The 20,452-nt window shown below is 30.3% G+C and overlaps 2 protein-coding genes across 3 annotated transcripts in view; one reads left to right on the top strand and one right to left on the bottom strand.

Annotated features, from left to right (window-relative positions):
* The first annotated feature begins 1,745 nt into the window (after positions 1–1,745).
* On the top strand, positions 1,746–12,676 carry LOC131842047 (hemicentin-2-like). Of its 2 annotated transcripts, none has more exons than XM_059190481.1 (10): positions 1,746–1,837; positions 2,677–2,801; positions 5,757–5,958; positions 7,365–7,496; positions 8,076–8,267; positions 8,784–8,844; positions 10,014–10,272; positions 11,304–11,379; positions 11,734–11,838; positions 12,232–12,676. In XM_059190481.1, the coding sequence occupies exons 1-10, from the start codon at positions 1,786–1,788 to the stop codon at positions 12,564–12,566; spliced, it is 1,539 nt and encodes a 512-aa protein (XP_059046464.1). In that variant the 5' UTR covers positions 1,746–1,785; the 3' UTR covers positions 12,567–12,676. The 2 variants fall into 2 exon arrangements, with proteins under 2 accessions (XP_059046464.1, XP_059046463.1); XM_059190480.1 differs by having other exon boundaries at positions 11,734–11,850.
* Positions 12,677–15,298: 2,622 nt separating this feature from the next.
* The window catches only part of LOC131841937 (neural cell adhesion molecule 1-like), a 117,169-nt gene continuing 112,015 nt past the window's right edge, over positions 15,299–20,452 (bottom strand). The window contains exons 8-11 of the mRNA XM_059190336.1: positions 18,941–19,099; positions 18,030–18,144; positions 17,371–17,463; positions 15,299–16,745 (exon numbers count right to left, since the gene is read on the bottom strand). Of these exons, the coding sequence (XP_059046319.1) occupies positions 16,555–16,745; positions 17,371–17,463; positions 18,030–18,144; positions 18,941–19,099 (558 nt within the window). The 3' untranslated portion in view covers positions 15,299–16,554. The remainder of the gene's footprint in view (positions 16,746–17,370; positions 17,464–18,029; positions 18,145–18,940; positions 19,100–20,452) is intronic.

Raw genomic sequence — 20,452 nt, 5'->3', positions numbered from 1 at the left:
ATAATTTTGGGACACGAAGATGTTTTTTTTTAATTGTAATATAATGCTCAAAGAATATAGATGATGATATCATAGCACCTCATATATTCTTAACTGTATTTACAATACTTCGGCCACATCATCCGGAAGTCCTTCGATGATTTGGGGAAATCTCACTGTCATTAAAAGATCCACGCGACGATGTCTTAGACAATGGTCTAAAAGATAAGTAAAATCGGTCAGACGCGTGAGTCACATTTTTGGGGCTCATTAAGTAACATTGGTTATTTTACTGCAATACTGTCTATATATTATAGAAATAGTAACAGTTTTCTTTGTAAATATGTTGTAAATATGTTTGTAAATATGTTGTAGAACCATTTGTTTTGTGGATAAATATGAATGTTAACTAATGTTAACAGTAGAACACTCTTAGATAGTAAACTGACATATATAAAGTATACTTATTTATTAGTGGTATCTAGAAAATTATTGTAATTCTTATAATTGGAAATATCAATAAAAATAAATTAGCATTTTTAAATACTACAATTTATAAGTACCTACCTAACTGAAACACTAGATATCCTATGTCTTTTCCTGTGATCCACTCTTAAACCTATTTTAACGTGAACCTATATATGTACACAATATATTCGAATTAAGAATAGTTTTGTGATGGTACAAAACGTTACTTTGACAATATATACCTTAAATTATTAAAATAAGTACACATACTTAGATAATTGTGGATTAAAATGATGTCATATTAACTAATTTTAATTATAATTCATAAATTATATCGATAAATATTTAAGCTACAAAACGACAAGATAAAGTAGCAATAAATTCATAAGCAGGACATTGTTGATTATATACGGACTAAGAGTAACTTGACATTGAGGGTGACACAGCTGGAATCGAGTCACAACGCGAGTTTCAAGACGTTTGTGGCCCGGGTCCCCACCAACATGCTGCCCACCTTCATGAAGGTGGACTACAGGCCGAAGGGTGTGGTGTACCGCGGCAGATTGCCGTCGTTAGTACCGTGACCACAGACTATATCAATATATTAGTTTTAAAATATTTCATATATATGTTAGTCTATAAGGTATTTATGATATGGGCCTAGTTGCCTGAAATAAATAAAATATAATAATAATAAATATGTTGGATGTATTTGAGTAGTATTAGGTTAATTAATATTTCTGACTAAATGTACGGGAAACATCTTAAAATCCAAAATAGGTGACAGTAGCTTTGCCTCGATTAAAACGATTGAGTCAAATTTACTCGTCAAAGGGGGGAGGGGAGGGTAAAGGGTATTAGTCATATTACTAGACATTTAGCGTCTTAGGTCGACCTCCACGCGGTCCAATGAAGAGTATACATAAAATTGATATTACCAGGTAAATAAAATTAAAAGTTATGAACCTGAACAAAACGATCTCTGACGAATTGGCGGTAGTGAAACCAACCTCTATGCTATTTTGTCATTGTTTTTATCCGTAATCTTACATTAACAGCAGTTCAAGTCAAGTGATAACAGTTAGCTGATGAATATGAATATGAGATGCATCTCAATAATTCTAAAACGACCTTTTTAATTTCACATATTATAGCGGGAGTAAAGTACTATATCCGTAGGTGCATTATACGCCCGTCAATTAATGCTAATTTGGTGTTTCAGTTAGTTATATAACAGTTATTGTGGAAACAGATGGGATATGGATGAGACAGTTTTAAATGGTATTTGAGCCGACCACCACTACTTTACATTTAATAGCATATTTTTTTTTATAAAAAATGAAGTGGCTGTTTTATGTGATTGTTTTCATTTACATGTTCTACAGAGCAGGTATACCTAATATAAATGTAAAAGTTATTTGTTTATCATTCAATTGACATTTTATCATCTGCATCTGATCTAAAGCTAACAAAATTTTCAATATCTTATTGTGATCCTTGATCCTGATGTCCTTGCAGAAACTTTAATATTTTTATTGATTATTTTCGCAATAGAGTTTACTTCGGTATAAGTCTACGCTAATGTTATTGTAATCTACGGCTATTATTCTATCACTAATGGCATGAGTAAATAACCTAACAAGTGGAGAAATCTTTGTTCCACAAAGCCTATAATGCATCTTTCAAGTGTTCCGTTCAACATGGTGTCGATGGTTAATAGGGCCGTTTCAAACATATGGGACTGCAGAAATGATCTAGAGATCTCATAATAAAACCAACAGTCAAGTATCCCATCGGCAAGATCATTATGTCAACCATTTACATTATCATACTACTTACTTTGTACAAAGTCAGCATGAGATGTTTCTCATTTTAACCAGCTGCAAAGTAGCTTCTTCAATGAGGAATAACAATTTACTATACTAAATTGTTATGACTCCTTACCTTACCTTGTTATATCCGTAGCGTTCTTCATGTTTACCTCCTACGTCTAGAATGTCCATATTCTTATTAATAGTGCTTATAAATGCGATGGTAAGTTTTCTTTATTAATTTGATATTTCTTAAAGCAATACAACTTCGTTGAGTTGTATTGCTTTAAGAAATATCAAATTACACATAGTATTTTGGATGTAGAAGAACAAGAACATTCTTGTAGATATATTAGTTTCAGATGGATGACGCCACAAATATAAATTAATTAAAATTTACCAAAATACCATTTTTCAGTGTATGGCCTTAAACAATCAAATAGTTTGTACGTCGAACCTGTAACCTATGAAGAAGATTTAAAGTATTTGCCTGCTGGAACAAGGAAAACGATTGCTTGTAAAGTGTTGAACAAAAATCAAAAGGTAATTATGTATTATTCAAATTATATTTGTCTGCGTACGAGTAGAATGAAAAGACACTGTTTTTCAGGTTATTCGCCTTCTTTTTTAACTATCTATTTATTTTACATAACGGTGCCCAATTAATTACTAAATATCAACATAATATTTTCTTATTTATCTATATAAATAAAATTTATCAGTAAAATATTGGCTGTATCTATTACAGCCAATATTTTACTGATAATAATAATGATCACTCAAGACAACTTACACAGCGCCATCTGGTCTCAACCTAAGCATTTAAAATATTTTAATAATTATTTTTTGTACTTCATATACCTTGAAAATACACGGTCAGTGTATTTAATATGCAAACAATCATATTAATGGATACATATCGTGTGAGGAATCGAATCCGCGGCGATCGGAAGTGAAGCGCTGTGTTAAACTGCTACATCTCCGAGATAACCTACACACTATATACCTACTGACGACAAGTCGATAGTTGATAAATAGCGATATAACATACATATACATACTTACTAGGAGATTACAGAGATTTTACAAAGTAAAATCTGTTATACCTTATTCTTGTTGGGCGTCAGAAATGAATCTCTGTTGTTAATTACAATTACGGCTGATCGCAGTCTTGTTGTATTCAAATATACAGAGCGAAAGGATGCATGTCAAGTTGCATTTAGCATGACGTCGACAGTTGACAATACATACAACTACCCTATTCTTATGACAACAGAAACATTTTAGGAACAGCTGCATTTATCTCTAGAACGTTTTTATAGGTCTATGTCCAGCGGTGGACTGCAATGGGCTGATGATGAAAAAAAGATTTACTTCCCGACTCAAAAATAGTTGAAGAGGGCGTAAAAGATATATATCGGCTTTGGCATGATTCGGAAATTGTACTGTCACAAAATCTTTGAAAATAAGAGATTTAATTATAATTATAATGTTTGCTATTACGTCTTTGGTGAAATGTAATTAAAATTGTAAAGTTAATATTTATAGAAACCATTGTGATTAATTTGAATTAATAATTTTAGATCAAATAATATGGTACTTAATTGATATTTTAATAACACGATGTAATATTTACGTTTCTTTCACACTCTCAATTGACTGACAACATTGTTAACATAAATGCTAATTATAGTAACAAAAACATGCAATTTAATGACTATCATTCTTAAAAGTATTTTAGAGAAATATAACAAGCTGAGCTTGTTATATTTCTCAAGCAATTAGGTAATTACGAAATCTATAATCATAAAGAGTTATTAAACTGTGAGCGAGTACATGAGCATGATTGGTTGGCACACTAGCGCCCTCTATGAGGGGATAAGCAAAGTCTTCTTGTACTCGAACACTGGTGAGGTGGCCAGTTACTGAGTTACCAAGTTACAGAGTTAACGCGTTACAGAGTTATAGATAACTGAGACACGTAAAGAGTCATGTCTGCTTAGAAATAATAATAATTAATTAATAGAGCAACACAGAAGTTTCTTGCTCATTCTTCTTGTGATAATCTGCGTACCGAATGAGTGGTAGAATCATAAATACAGTAACTATTCAAAAGTGCTTATATTGAGTTTCATTTTATCTAATTATAATAACCTACGAGTTAAATAATTGATATAGCATGGTCGAGAATAACGCAATTGATGTCAGAGTAGCTAACATAACTATATCTAAAACCTACGATACTGCATTCCGCTCCGACATATATAAAATGATATTTTTTGAGGCTGGTACTGTAGAATAAGAAAGTCTTTAAACACACCTCTTAATCTCAGCAGCTTTATTATTTTTCTCTTTTAAAAATTGAGTCATTATAGAAATTGTTTATATATAATAATTATTAAATATAATAATAATATAATTATTAAAAATATTACTACCTATTATGCTGTTTTAATATTAGTTTTGTCTATAGAAATTATGAATGAAAATTTAGTGACGGTCAATTAGGTCAGTCCTTCATTTAGTGCCATTAATTGGCACACATAGTACGTACGACGCAAACGCGACGTTTTGTTTATACCAATATTTGTGCTCTAATCTCTAAAAAATTCCAGAACGGAAATGTTCAAACCAATATGTTTAAACTTAATATATGAGTTGCGTTTATTTGCAGAGGGTAGGTACGTAATATCTGGTCCATTAGAGTTGTTGACATTGTTGAGGCATTTGTAGATACCAAAACATGACGAATATCCTGGTATTATTATTCTTAAATAGCGTGGTGTTTAATTCTAATTTAACTGACTGCCAAACGGAGACAGTCTGTTTTTGAATATAAACAATTTTCCATTGCTGTTAGTAGCTAGATACATAAATATGACTTAATTGAAGTAAAACTAATACAGATATACGCGGGTTTTACATAATATATCAACATAAAAAGTTAACGGACTTTAATGATTCTTTATGTTAATAAAGTATGTTGTTTTCTTCCCTGGACGGTTCATATATATTTATAAATTTTGCCCATTTTGGTTAGGCTTGCATATGTTCTATTAAAATATTTATCACTTCTGAAATGTAAATTTTGCATAAAGAGTATGTGCGCATTGTGCACTCTGTGACAGTTGCAGATACAACCCGTTGTGATGTCCATATTGCAATTGCAACTACGAAAAACGTATATACTTGCAGAACTGATGACTGATATTAAGAGTACCTATGTAAATAAAAAAGAATAACGAACAAATTAACTTACACAGTTTTATCAGTCCAATTTTTTTTATAAATTATGGCAGGGCTAGGTATCCGAAGTACATCACTGCCACCGGAACTCGCGATATCGGGCTAGCAACTTAATAGAGCATTTAGGATTGTTATACGCTATAAAATGCTTTATTCATGGTCAGTACTTGGAAGACTTGTAGACTGAAAATTTAATATCGTCTTCATTAGATCTGAATCCTTCCATAATATCTATGGTTAATATTTCCACAGGTAGAATGGCTGAACCATCAAGGAGAGGTGGTAAAGCACGAGAATACGAATCGTGTGTTCTCGCAAACGAAGTACCTATTGAGTGCAGGACGAAGTGTCACCGAGCAAGTTTTGACGTTCACTCATGCTGTAGTGAATGATAGTGGAGTCTACACATGCCGCACAGACAGAACGTCACAGGAAGTGGAGTTGTGTGTTATTGGTATGTGTGTGTGTCACAACGTTGCCGATGTGTTAGCTATACAATTGTAAAGTTTGATGCATAAATGACAATAAAATTATATGTAAATTTAGTATCTACTTGTACGTTAAACTACCACAAATATGCATGGATGAGATGTTATGACATTTAGAATTTTCAATTGAATTTTATATATGTACTTAGCTTATTATATACGAGTATGTATATAATTACTTTTGTTTTGTTTTTTTTGTTGTCCACTACCGATATATCGATAATGAAACAGCGATGTTCGACATATTGGTCTATCTTTTGAGTAAGGAGGAAGCTTTTTTGGTTCAATATAAAAACAGATTTTTAAACTACATTTTTTTAAGCACTACATTTTTTAAAGAACTTGTGTTAATATACATAATGTGAACATCAAGCGAATAATATGCAAATTAAACAAATAAATAATTTCTTGTATATATGTATGCAAATCTTGATATTGATATATATATTTATGTAATTTAACAGTTCATCGGAGGTAAGAGATGTAATTTGACAAGGTTAAAATAAAAAACTACTTGTTATCATGTCAATACGAACAAAATTTTAAAAGATATTACTATGCAATATTATGTTATCTATGGTATTACTATCAGTAGGTAACCTAATGAAACAATAGTGACGTCAGGAATGGTTTCCGGTGACATAATCTACTACTACTTACTAGACATTAATAACTTGTCGCTAATCCGTATTCGTTGTCAAGTGTTTTGTATTCCGAGACCCAACTTGTATTATTGACAATTACTATGTGTACACACATCACATTAGTATTATCCTGGTGTCAAACAACAGTTTGAAAGGTTTAAACATATATTTGAAAACTTACCAACATCACAGACAACATAATATTATATACCAACATACATTTGGAAGTTATTTCTTTAAAACAAAGGATTTCCTATCACATTCAGTTTGTAAAACATTATTAGTAACAGTATTCACTGCGAACAGGACTTTGTATAATTTGAGAACTTGCGTTATGTATTATGGCATTTATTCAATCGCATTGTTATGTCCTGAAACACCATCACAGTATGGCAATATACAATATTAGTTCAAACTTATGCTTTAAAATCCACGTGATATTTTATTAGATGATGACTTTACAATACGTGCTAAAAGTTTTATGAATATTTCTCCACACTAGGTAAGTAGTTAGGATTTATTGTGGGATGAAATGGAATCCACAAATTATGTTACAGCAATTATTTCTTTAGTATTAGAAAAGTTGCGAAGAAGAACAATTATAGTCATTAATTGTTATCATAATAATACACACATAATATTACAAAAATGATAAAATAACGGACAATGTTGTAGTACAAAATTGTTAACATTTCACAGTAAAATGGCTTTTCTTTTCTCCCCTGTAGATGCATCAGATTTCGTCGACACACCAAAGGAGGTGATCGTTAGTCAAGGTCGTTCATTCACGTTATCATGCGAAGCCAGGGGACAACCAGAGCCCAGAATAATTTGGTACAGAAATGGTGAAGATATCAAAGGTAATATAATTTAATTATAATTATATACTAATAATGATTCAAATATATCTTGCGAAATGTAGTCAGGTCAAGTATTGTGTTAACTACGACATAGGTAAAACAATGATTCTAATCACCTTATTTAGAATAATAGTTCTCGTATGAAGATATAAAGATTATTGACACTACACTGTACCATAGCTTGCCTATATGAACTTTATCTTTCTTATTATATATAAAATTACAAGAAATACATATATTTCTTATTATATATAAATCGTGTCACAATGTTAGTTACCATACTCAACCGAAATGACTTGACTGATTTTTATAAAGTTTTATATACATATTTAGTAGGTCTGATCGGCTACTATCTATTTTTCATAGCCCTAAGTGATAAGGGTTATCTATCCTTAGGACTTTTTTTATATTTTGGACTACTTTTTATTATTATTTTTATATTGTGGCATTAAAAATACATACAACTCCAAATTTACATCCTTCTAACATCGACTCATATTTTTTAATAGCACTTTTAATTTATATGGCAATCAACGTTTGCGGATCACGTAGTATTAATATATATGTTTAATTTAATAGATGATGGTGACGAATCATCTAAATATCGACTCATGGTTAAGTACAACAGACAAGGTTTTGAAAGTCTACTCACCATCACGTCCTTGGAAGCTAATGATCATGGGATTTACACTTGTACAGCAATACAAGAGAATTCTGAATTGTCTGATTGCAGTTTAAGTAAATCGTGGAACATCAGTTTAATAGTGAATCGTGAGTATATATTTTCCTATTAACATTATCCCCAAGGTAGACTAAGTCGTCTCGAGTAAATAAATAATTTATTTCTATTTTGATACTGCATAAACTGTGTCTCAGATTTAAAGGTTAGATATTGCAGTGAATCTAGAGGATACAGAGGTCATGGTACTTTAATCCTCTTGAATGAAAACGCACAAGGAGTTTTCTTTTTTCTTGGATGAATATGGCATATATGATGGAGGATGAGGATTAAGTGTGGTCAATTAGTCATTTAGAAAGCAATTACTTCAGAAATTAATCATGATGATTTCATCATCATGACATGTCATAATGTACTAAACAAAGTAATCATTAGTGTATTTTGCAAATAATATTTTATTCAAGAAGCAGATGATGAATGAAATGAAGATATATATATTATGATATTTTGGTATCAAGTACCAAACTTTTATAGTAATAACATGGATCAAATTGTATAATTGTATGTATACCTACTGCCAATTTGTTTAATTGTAACATATGTTCCAGATGCTCCAGTGTTCGTAGATAGCGATGATATTCAATTGGTATACGTTAAGGATAATCAGAGGTATGCAAACCATAGAAAAAATAGAGCAGTACCTAAATATTTTTATTATTAATTTCAGTACGTATTTCAAATCCATAAGCTAGATACTAACGTCTATCAATACTTAACATTGGTAGATATTTAACATTGGTAAATATTAAAGTCGTCGGGGTAAGTGTCGATTCGATCTTAATTATTTGAGCCGTCAAGCAGATTGCTTTGTACGATGTGTTTTAGCGGAGCTTTAGATATGGCGGTGATAATACAAAATATAGAGACCTAACATCTTTGTTCTCCGGAAAGACAACGCAAGAAGTGTTCCTCATGCATTGCCCTAGGGACGCAGAAGTCCCATGATGACGTGGTGCTTTTCATATATAAGGTTGAAAGTTACCACTTCAATAAAGCCGTCAGTATGTTTGCCACTCCAAATACATAATAAAAAACAATTCTAAATCTTTGTAATGTTATAAAGTTCAATAATGTTCTGCAGATAAATGTGAATATTTCAATCAACATCGATTAAACCAATATTGCAAGCAATTGCAAATTCTTGACAGATACAATATAACGTTTACCAGTACGTACAGATATTAATCACACATAAAACTGATATATTGAGCGCATTATTTCAATAGATTGATGATGATTGACTGAGTTAAGTAAGAGATTAAGACTAAGGCATTCGTAATGGATTGAAGAGTTCATAATATTCAAATTTTTATTGTTCTTTACGTAAAATAATATAACGAACAGTTTCATGTTTCTTTTTGTCATGAATAAATTCAAATAATATTTGACCAATTTTAAAATAAAAATTTAACGTTTATACAAAGTGGCATTTTTTTACATAACTTTTATGGCAAATAATCTGACGGTTTGGTAACTGGTATTCGTTGCATGCTGTATACATGAACAGCACCACAGACATTATGTTATCATATGATGCCTGTGATGATATTAATCTGTTGCCATTGGGAATGGTTCCATATTCTGTATGTTCACTGCCTATTACACTTTTCAACCGAAAAATTTCTTCGAAAGCAAGCTGTTTGGCGGTTGAAATAGCTGTGGTACCCACGCAGGCACACTTTCTAATCTAATCACACTAATTACATCCGTGGGAAGCTGATGTTTTTCACTAGGTTTATATAAACTATATATTTGATACGATTATTATTTATTTACAGCGTGGATTTGATTTGTAGCGCCAGCGCTTATCCAAGACCAACTTACCGATGGTTTCATTATGAAGATGATCACACACTGTTCGAATACCCACAGAAGCAAATTAATTTCTTAAATGATACCAACGAAGCAAAATTGTCTATTGTTGCGAATAAATTTAACTACGACAAAAAGTTTTTATGTCGAGTGACAAATGAACTTGGAGACAGTTTGAAATCTTTCATAATATTGCGAACACAAAGACCTGATAGACCTAGTGAGGTAATTGATATCTACAAATATTTTGGCTTACTGTAGACAATAGAAATATACATATCATCTTTATTATCTGTACCCTATTATTATTCCTACATGTTGCAAAAGTAATTGAAGTATTTTACTTTTACTCTCATAAAAACTGATCCGCCATTTTAGGTCTATTTTAAAATACCTACAATTAATAAGCATGTTGATTCTTATCGTATCGTTAGAGGACCCTTAACGGATTTTTAATAGATGTTTAGCATGTTTAGCAATATTGTAATTGTTTGCTTATAAGTATTGAGTAGGCGCTAACAATTGACAAGGGGAATGTGGTATATCCATTTACTATATTTTTCAGTATTGCAAGATATGATATTTATACGTTAATATACGAAAACCTGGGTGCTCTAGCAGATATGCATACTGCTCAAAGCGAATTATGCCTTATTTTCTCAAATTTGCTTCCCACACAATTTAAAATATGTTGTGAATGCATTAAAAATAACATTAATTATTTTTATTACTTGTTTAGTTTGAATTGTCCAGGTTTATTAATTTATTTACTTCACTGTTGTTATATTCTGAACAAGTAATAAAAATTGCTTTTTTATGTGTTATGTATGGCATATCTACATGAACATCGAACATAAGTTATTGATTTTGTTTATTTTAATCCAATCTAATTTCTTTCGATGTCAACAGGTGTTCGGATAAAAAGAATTACTTATAATTAGTTATTAATCCACATGTGTCTCAGAAGATAATAAATAATTTATCTGATTTACTTATATTTGCTAATTTTGAATGTTTACGGAAATTCCATAGAATTTGATCATTTCTTGAGATAACAATAATAGAAATATACCTTGTTTTGGGGGTTTATTTGATTAGATAGGTGACCTTAAAACGATATGCGTATTATACTTATAATAGATTACTACATAATGCATTGTCTTTAATCTCAAGAAGAATTAAACATTATAATACCTAGTACAAATATTGTATTTTTGAAATAAAGATTATTATATACACTAGATATCTATTTTTAGGTGAATCTTATACAGTCATCGGATGCGGAATTGGTATTCAATATCACATGGTTTGATATACACTTTCCTATTGATGGTAAGCAGATATTTGTATAAATCATTCTATATTTTAAACTGACTTCCAATCTGAGCTAGATCTCGCACCGAATAGATGACACAAGAAATTGTTATATTTCTTGTGGCATCATTAACGTAGTGGTTAATATGACAGTGATACAATATAATACTCCAATGGGGAGGGAATCTTTAGTCGGAGCTTTATGTTACATTCTGTGGTGTTGATGTACATGGAGTATTGGAAACTATCGTGATCAATTCATGGTGATTATGCTATGAAGGGCTAAATCCTATAACTATGATTAGTTTCTCATAATCATCGTCAGCAAATATAGTAACGTAGATGATTTAATTGTCAATCTTTTAACTATAGGCATTGAAGCACAATACATGGTAGTAAGCGGAAGGGGCTCAAGAAGGAAATCTCCACGAGAAACTGAATGGAAGAGAGGAGAACTAAGTGAGCTGGTTAGATCAGGTGATGATGAAGGTAACTATTGTAACTGGTTTGGTAGAGCTTATACAATGGACACCACTTACAAATATACACTCGACGCACAATAACAAATGTGTATGTCACATGCGCCATGTATTCCGGTATTATCTGAGATGTTAAATCATAAAGAAAGAAAATATTTATTTGTTATATGTGTATAAACAGTACTTTTATTTATTTATACAAATTTCCATTTCCTATTTCACCCCATTCCAGATTAATTTTTGAGATAAAAATAGAAGATCTGTGAAAATATCTGTAATCTGTGAAAATAATAACATGGTGACAGACGTACAGACAGAGATAATTTGGCATTTATACTATCGGTATGGATTTTGACATAAAATACATTTTTATATTTTGCACTCTCTTCAGATTATACATATTCCTTGAAGGATTTAGATGAAGATACAGAGTACTGGATACGAGTGAGAGCGAAGAATGAAGTTGGCAATTCGCCGTGGTCGAGTCCTATCACGGCGTCTACAACCATAACTGGGACAACATTACTTATAGTTACAATGGAAGCAGTAACTGAAAATGAGAATGTAATCGATGAAGCAACAAATGATGATGATGAGGCAGATGATGATGATGAAGAAGACGAAAAACTTGTTGGAAATTTTGATGGTGTATTCTATGGTATATTTTTCGTTGGTGGCATATTCGTTTTGGGATTCATTTGTATATTTGCTATGAAAATGGTTTAAGAGTTCTATTACATATACACAATAATTATGATAGGAAAGAATTGTTATATTACAATATTTATATGGATATCCGTATTGATTTCAATATTTCATCTAGTCTTGCAATGAATAAGTACGTACATATATAACATTATGTATATATATGTCCACAATTGATTATAAATAAATAATTGTCTAATTCTATTGTATTTAAGTTATTTTGGTGTGTTTCAGTTATTTTTCCAAAAATTCTTTAATTAAAGAATAATCTCTAAGCCCATATGCTTAACACTAAAGCCTTTTTCTTTATCTAAAATAAAATATACATATTTCATTAACCTAGGACGTTTTATGAATAAGTGGAGAAATACTTAGGATACCTACTTATACAATATATCTATATGCTAAACTATTTTTTTTTACAATGAAAGGCAAGTATATTTTATAAATATTTTTATTGGAGGCAGAAAACGTCAGTGTAAGTAACATAACATCAGTGTATATGTCATACATACCATAGCTATTATTATATCTTATGTACATAGATATTTTTATCAAGTTCAACCCATTGAATACTGCGTTGAACTATGTTATAAACATTTCATAAATGAATATTCATCTACGTGAAACTCGGATATATATAAATCAAGCCAAAACATGTACACGTTTTAAAATCCACTTTGTAACGTAATGGCGATAGAATAATTTGTACGAGGCCCGTTCAAAATCCTTAAATTTAGTGATACAAAGCTTCCTAAGCTAACATTTTATACAAACATAAAACGGAACCATCTTTTAGTGATTAATTAAAGAAAGTCAGTCTTACTGAAAATTTTGACCGAAAATTGACAAATGATTTAAGTATAATTGCATTTAGTAAATATATTTTTATATTTAATTATATTGTAATAAATTAAATTAAATTGTTTGATATAGTACCTGCACAAATATTGTCATGTAGTCCAATAATTATATTATTTACTTCCTCATTCTTGAGGTACTAAAACGTAATAATAAATAAACAATTATTAATCTATACGTTTATTCGTATGTCAGTGCAATATCGTAATATCTTCATGAAATTGTATTTTTGGAGCTGGTGATCAAAACACATTAGTCCCAATTGTATTGATAAAAATGAAAAAATTGGATTGTCGTTGTCGAAATCAAAATATGTTAATAAGTGTCGAAAGATAGTGGAGACGATTTTCAGATAATTTTATATATAAACTAACTAATGCATATCAAAGTACTTAGTGTTATGAATTCATAGGGATTTGATAAATCTGTAATATTTACAAAAGGTATTAAATATTTAATTAGTCACTTTATATAATATAATCACCGCGGGACACGTTTAACAAACTTTAGAAAAATTATTGTCGAGATACATTTTAGTCTCATTCAAATTTATATTATAAATGATGATACCCATATTATATATACTATTTAGTATTATACTTACTTTTCGTCTTAATGCATTGTTAAATATGAAACTTTGATATTAATTTGGGTCTTTAACTTAGGGTCTGTGTGGTGTATATAAACATTTACTATTAAATAAAGTCACAACTTGTTACTCCAAAAATACATTTTCTACCAAATTCATTATAATTAGATACCTACTATACCTATAACCAAGTTATACATATAATAATACAATAATGACTAAAAACATAATGTTTACATTCTTATTTACATGGCGCAAATCTAAATGTAACTAGACATAATGGTTTCATAGCTTGGTAGTTAACTAGTTACTGCAATGGAAGGTTTTAATAAAAACATTACTGAACAATGTAGTCTTGCCAACATTCAATATTTGTTACAGTAAGCAATTAAATCAGGAGATTTTCTTTTAATACAGATATCGATACTACCTATTTATAAAGCACCCATTTATAAAGTGGACGCGATTAACATTGATAACAATAATTAACAATTTCATAATCAGACTTGGATAATGTGGGGCGTAGAGGCTTTAGTAAAGACCACCAGCTGATAATACATACCTAATATGATTAATAATATCTACGTTTTAGGTACTGCATATTTATAAACTACGTAGCAATTACGTATTAGTTAATTAGGCTAGTCAACTTTTAGCACTTACAATAGTTGCTAATGCAGATTTATTGGATTTTTCTACTGTTGTGGATTGAAAATTCTTAAAAATATTCTGGGCTTTTCAGTTTAGTTACCACAACCAAAACCACACATTATTAGGTTTAATTGGTTGTCTCATGCGATATTATTCCAATTGGGGTATTTCCAAAGAGCACGGTGTGTAGGGAGAAATGCTTTAAGTAGTGCGAGTAGTAATGAGGCGGGAGTTATATAGAATCGTCTGGCTGAACTCAACAATGTATGCCTCACATTAATATTATTATAATATTTGAATAGAATTACAGAGCAACTGAAGGAAAAATCCGGCCGATAATGGATAATGGTTAATCTAGCTAGAGGTTTTCACACTTCATAAGGACACGTCATCCAAGATTACAGATATTGTCCTGAGAGACTTAATAGTGTTGCTGCATATACGGCGAAAGCTGACGCAACTTGTAAGACTGATAGCAAAATTTTCATTAAAAAATATAAATTATGCTAATAAACTCTATGGAAGTCATGAATTTTCTTACAGTTCCATAGAATAATTACTGTTTTATGTAATGAAAATATCGAAATCGCCACTTACGTATCTTTTTTATAGATATTTTTTTATAAAATAAATTGGGTATAACAGCCTGACGGCCTACCTGATACCAATTGGCAACCGTCACACTAGTAGTACTACAGACATCACGTTATCATGTATTGCCATCCCCTCATTATCCCTAGGACCAATATGTATCTCTTTGATTTATAACTGAAATACATCTTAGAAAACAAACTGCTTAATGGCTAAAGCCGTATGCAAACATAGTGTTAGACAGTCAGTACCCACGTATACGATTCCGTACAAAGTCTATCTCCGTTAATTATCAATAACTGAGACAGGACAAAAACATTATTGACATTTACCAAATATTTACCGACTTTGCGTCAAGTTATGAACTCTGAACCCCAAAATTACTCAAGTCTGATAAATAATTAACGGTTTAGGTAAATATATTTAGTCAAGACAGCTATAGAGCTCGACGTTTCAAAAGAATATTGACATATACAATTCAACAGATATACTAAAAATCTTTTTCTAATGTTTAATATACTTAAATTTTTAATACATTTCTGAGGATCGTAATGAGATTCATTCGTTTCTGATCTTCTGATCTTACTGAAGGCTTATTTATTACATACTATCACATAAATTTAACTTTATTTACCTAATTCAAATATTGAGGCCATTGGTATATATTGGGTACGAGATGAACACTTATTTAATTAAAACTGATTAATAGACAGATATTTCCACACTTTCACTATCTAAATACAACTTGGAATATTATACTTGGGGATATAAGTATAATTGCTACTTAGACTTTTAACTTACAACTCTATAATTATTGTTTCATTTATTTACAAAACTAAAATAAAGTATGAAGCAAGGTATGGGTTAGCATACACTATCTAAATATTAATTAATTTTTACAATATTTACGTAATCTTTGGTTTTAATTTCAAATCATATAAAAATAAAAATTGCTTAATTAATAAAAATCACAACTAAATTGATCCCCAAAGCATTGCCAAGTCTCAATAATGTTGCCAGATTTAACATAATTGTTACCAACTATTTAGGGAGATACGAGAAAGGTATTTTATTTAAAATACCAATCCCCCGTACAATAAATGAAGTATTTCACTTGAAAGTTTCTACGCATTACAATTGAACCGTTGTACGTTGAAGAAAAGGCTATTTTTATGATTAATGGAACGAACTACTTTATTAAATTCATTAACATTTCCATAAATACATTTTTGAAAACTGGCAAAATCTATTATTTTAGGGTTTTCCGCAAAATATATAGAACATCGATGATGTAATTCTGGCAACATTGAGTTAGATTTAATATAATCCAATGGTGAGTAAAGCAATAACGACTAAGATAACATTGCATATTAGGTTCATAACGCGATTGGTGGTACTGGGATTTGGATCTACGAGCGTCCACTCGGAGTAGCCGGCGGCGTTGCGGGAGCGCACGCGAGCGTGGAAAGTGGTACTGTTAACCAGTGGACCCACCTCAAACAAAATATCTGTAAAATCAGAATTTATTTTATTTCTATACTATATTGCACCAATCTATACTATGTGAGTGCTATTTAGGAGAATCCACAGGAGAATCAATCTGGTTGATGAAGCGCCGCTAACGCGTGCTTTGAATTGTTTAAAGAATCATTGCAAATGACATTCTGGTTTTTTTTTTCTCTTGTGGTATGGCATTCACCTCGATTTTAGGGTACTGTTCTGAATGAATTCACCGAAATGACGTATGTCATTACATTAGTTATATATACTTTTTTTTATTCAAAAAGAATCAAATATGTGCAATATTTACAAATATTTGATATAATTTGAAAATATTTGATATAATAAATTATGTAAATTTTTATAATGTTGTAAGAAAATCGACTTACTATATTCCGTGTATCGCGACAATTGTTACGACTTATTTCTAAAGTGTTTGATATTACATATGTAGCAAGATACCATGATTTTCTTAATCTTAATGAATTTTTACGACTATATGTTGACTATATGACGATATGTATACTGTTTATTATTTAATTTAATATAAGATATTTTTATGGTTTTTATTCCATTTATTTATTTCATCAAGTTGTGCGAAAGATCAAATAGTAATTAAATTTAGATATATACCTTCGGGAGACAATATTGGGACATCAAAGTTTTCCGCTAAGTCCCAATTAGGTAGTACCCCTTCTTCTACAGGAACCAATTGGAAATGGAAACCTGGAACGTAAGATAAAGTAATGTTAATTACGCTAGCACTATGCTATCTAACAATGAATCTGCAATTACTCAACTTTACATTTAAATTACTAAATATTAAATGTACCTATATTTTTTTATATACTGTCACCTGTCTTCATTTGCTTTTTTTTTGTGACAAAAAATCTGTATTCATTTATATTGAGATCCGTTCAGCCGTTTAGTCGTAAAAAGACAACAGACAGATAGAGATAATACAGACAGGCTTATAGTATAATTTATAGTAAAATAATAAAACAACTTTAGTCATATATTAATATTTATTGCATTTCTAAGAATACGAATAAATTATGTTTGGTTTTTTTTGTTAAAATGACAATATACTTACAATATTGTCTCTCTTAGAAATGCAATAAATATTAATATATGACTAAAGTTGTTTTATTATATGAAAATAACATACATATTTTTATTGTTGGGGAACAGTTCAAATTCTCTGCTCAAAGTGATTGAAGAGTGTTTAAAAAAACGTAGAAAGTGGCAAAAAAATGAACGGAATAAACAGCAGAATTGCAGATCGCACTTACCGAGGAGGGTGAGATTTTTGGGATTGGGAGCTATACTTTCATCCTGTTGCATAATACACGTGGAGCACACCACATTGAAATTAATATGGCTTACATTGGTGGCATTTACTGTGACCTGCAAAATAGAACAGAACTGTCATTATATTAATTCTAGTATCACTAGAATTTTAGAAATTATTTCCATAATAATTAAATTTATTCTATTTTAAATGCAGGTTCCTGTTATTGCAGGATTTTTCATTTGTTCTCATTCAATAAGAAAAATATGCACAAACTAACTATTTCTCGCACCTTAACCTGCTTATTTTATACAAACCTTATAAAATATATCTTGCAATCTCTTGTAATCTTTCTTCACGCCATATATTAAGTTCGTTTGGCTAATTAGTCGTAGAAAGGCAAGAAATAGACAGACAGACATGCTTATACATTTATATATATTATATATATATCCATACTAAAATATTACAGACCCTTAAATAAGGCACTTTATTTATAAATACAATATTCATTTAGAAAACACTTCGTATAACAAAATTAAAACAAAAAAGTTATACACGGGTATGATATAAAATTAATTGCAGGCAAATTTATTTGTTCGTTATATGCGGTTAAACGCTGTTGACTAAAAACAACGACTTTATTCATATCCCTAATAGAACATTTCAGTATTTATGATTAAATATTATGTATTCTGAATATTTATTGTTGTTATTAAAACAAAAAATGATGAATATATTGGAAATATTCTATCATTCAATGTAATGTCAAAGCTTAAAAAATTTTCTAATGTATAGGATTACGAAAGAAGATCAAAAACTATTAATAAATTGTTTTTATACTATCACAAAATACGTGAATCATATTATTAATATATGCTTTCTTAATTTAGTAAAGAAATAATATCTTACAAAATCAGGCGGATTAGGTTTGTCCCCTAGAGTGACGTGAAAAACGACGGATTCCTTCCCCCTGACGTTGCTTGCTGTACACACGTACTCTCCCGTGTCTTCATCACTGCGCATTCTTAATATCAGGACTGAGGAGCTGCTATCGGAAGCCGTGATTACCTATTAAATGTACAGACACATTATGATAATATAGATGAATCGGAAATAGAGATAGAGCGAAAGATGGTATAATAATAGGCTTTAATACAGAAAATAATCATCCTGATTGATGATTCTTTAGGAATAAGGTATCATGTCACGATTAAAAATAGACTAGGGTTATTTTTAAAACTAATTTCGATATTATAATGGGCTTTTAGAACCTATCCGTATTCACGAACTGTAGATACTGAAAAATCTGATGAACTATTATAAATTAGTTAAGTTACTCTAGAAATAGTTAGATTTTAGGTAATAAACAAGTGTTTTTGGTTATATACACAAAATTAAGCAAAGTAAATAGTCAAACTATTTTAGTTACTAGTACAACTAGTTTGTCCATCACTAGTTTTCAGTAAATGCTGATTTAATTAATTGATGAATATTTCAGTATTTATTACTAAAATTTTCTAACTCATTTATTCAATGCATTTGCAAAATACTATGGTTCGTAGTGTGTGTGTGATATTTCGTAGTTATTTAATGACCGACTCAACATCTTTATTACATAGTATGAAAATGTAACATTAAAAATATACACCTTAAACAAGCAATATATATATTTATATACATCTACGATATACTGTTATTATAAACAAATTTAAGATTAAGCGTACATTAAGATATAAAGAGATAAAATTAAAACTATATTATTTTAGTTTGTTAACTAACGTTATTATATTGTTTATGTTCATGGTTATTGTGGTCGCGCTGAGTCACTTGTAAACCTGTTTACGAATGGATTGATGCCAATGCAATTCATTCATATTTTGTTTCTACCCACGCATTGCAACATTTTAATTTTTACCTATTTGTCGCTGGAAGAAGGTAGTATCTGTACAGGCTTGAAATCAAAATTATATGTATGATATTTAACAAAAATGTAATAGTTTATAAGGAGAATAACTGTAACTACTTAAATTGGTGTCAATAAATATATTATTATTATTATTATTATTTCATTTGTCTTTGATGATTTGAAGGTTTTAGTTTTGATTTCACACAAAAACTGAATTGAAATGAAATGAATATTGAGAATCTGCTGCACACACAAGAGTAACATGTGTTTTTTTTACTTAAATGCTGTTGGATACAGCTATTCTTTTCAACATCTACAGAATCGAGTATAGATGGCTAAATTTTGCGGAAGGACTTATGGAACGGCTGAAGGCCAACTCCTGCCTCAAGTCTACACGGGTAATATGTGCATCAATGAAGACTTGCCTATTTGTCTTCTATTTCAGGCACTTGTATTGTAAGCTATGATTTACATAAAGGGTGAAATATGGTTGTGAAATTACAGGATGCGGAGGC

Source organism: Achroia grisella, unplaced genomic scaffold (genome assembly GCF_030625045.1).
Source record: "Achroia grisella isolate CSIRO2021 unplaced genomic scaffold, CSIRO_AGI_Agris_v1 utg204, whole genome shotgun sequence".
In the NCBI taxonomy this organism is placed as follows: domain Eukaryota; kingdom Metazoa; phylum Arthropoda; class Insecta; order Lepidoptera; family Pyralidae; genus Achroia; species Achroia grisella.
Note: the sequence above shows the minus strand (reverse complement) of the source record. Positions and strands in the feature narration are given on the sequence as shown.

Bases quoted from the DNA above. Each gene is read 5' to 3' on its own strand.
- LOC131842047 (XM_059190480.1), top strand. From the start codon at position 1,786: ATGAAGTGGCTGTTTTATGTGATTGTTTTCATTTACATGTTCTACAGA. The intron at 8,268-8,783 runs GTGAGTATATAT...CATATGTTCCAG, and splicing joins CATCAGTTTAATAGTGAATC to ATGCTCCAGTGTTCGTAGAT. The intron at 11,380-11,733 runs GTAAGCAGATAT...TTTTAACTATAG, and splicing joins TATACACTTTCCTATTGATG to GCATTGAAGCACAATACATG.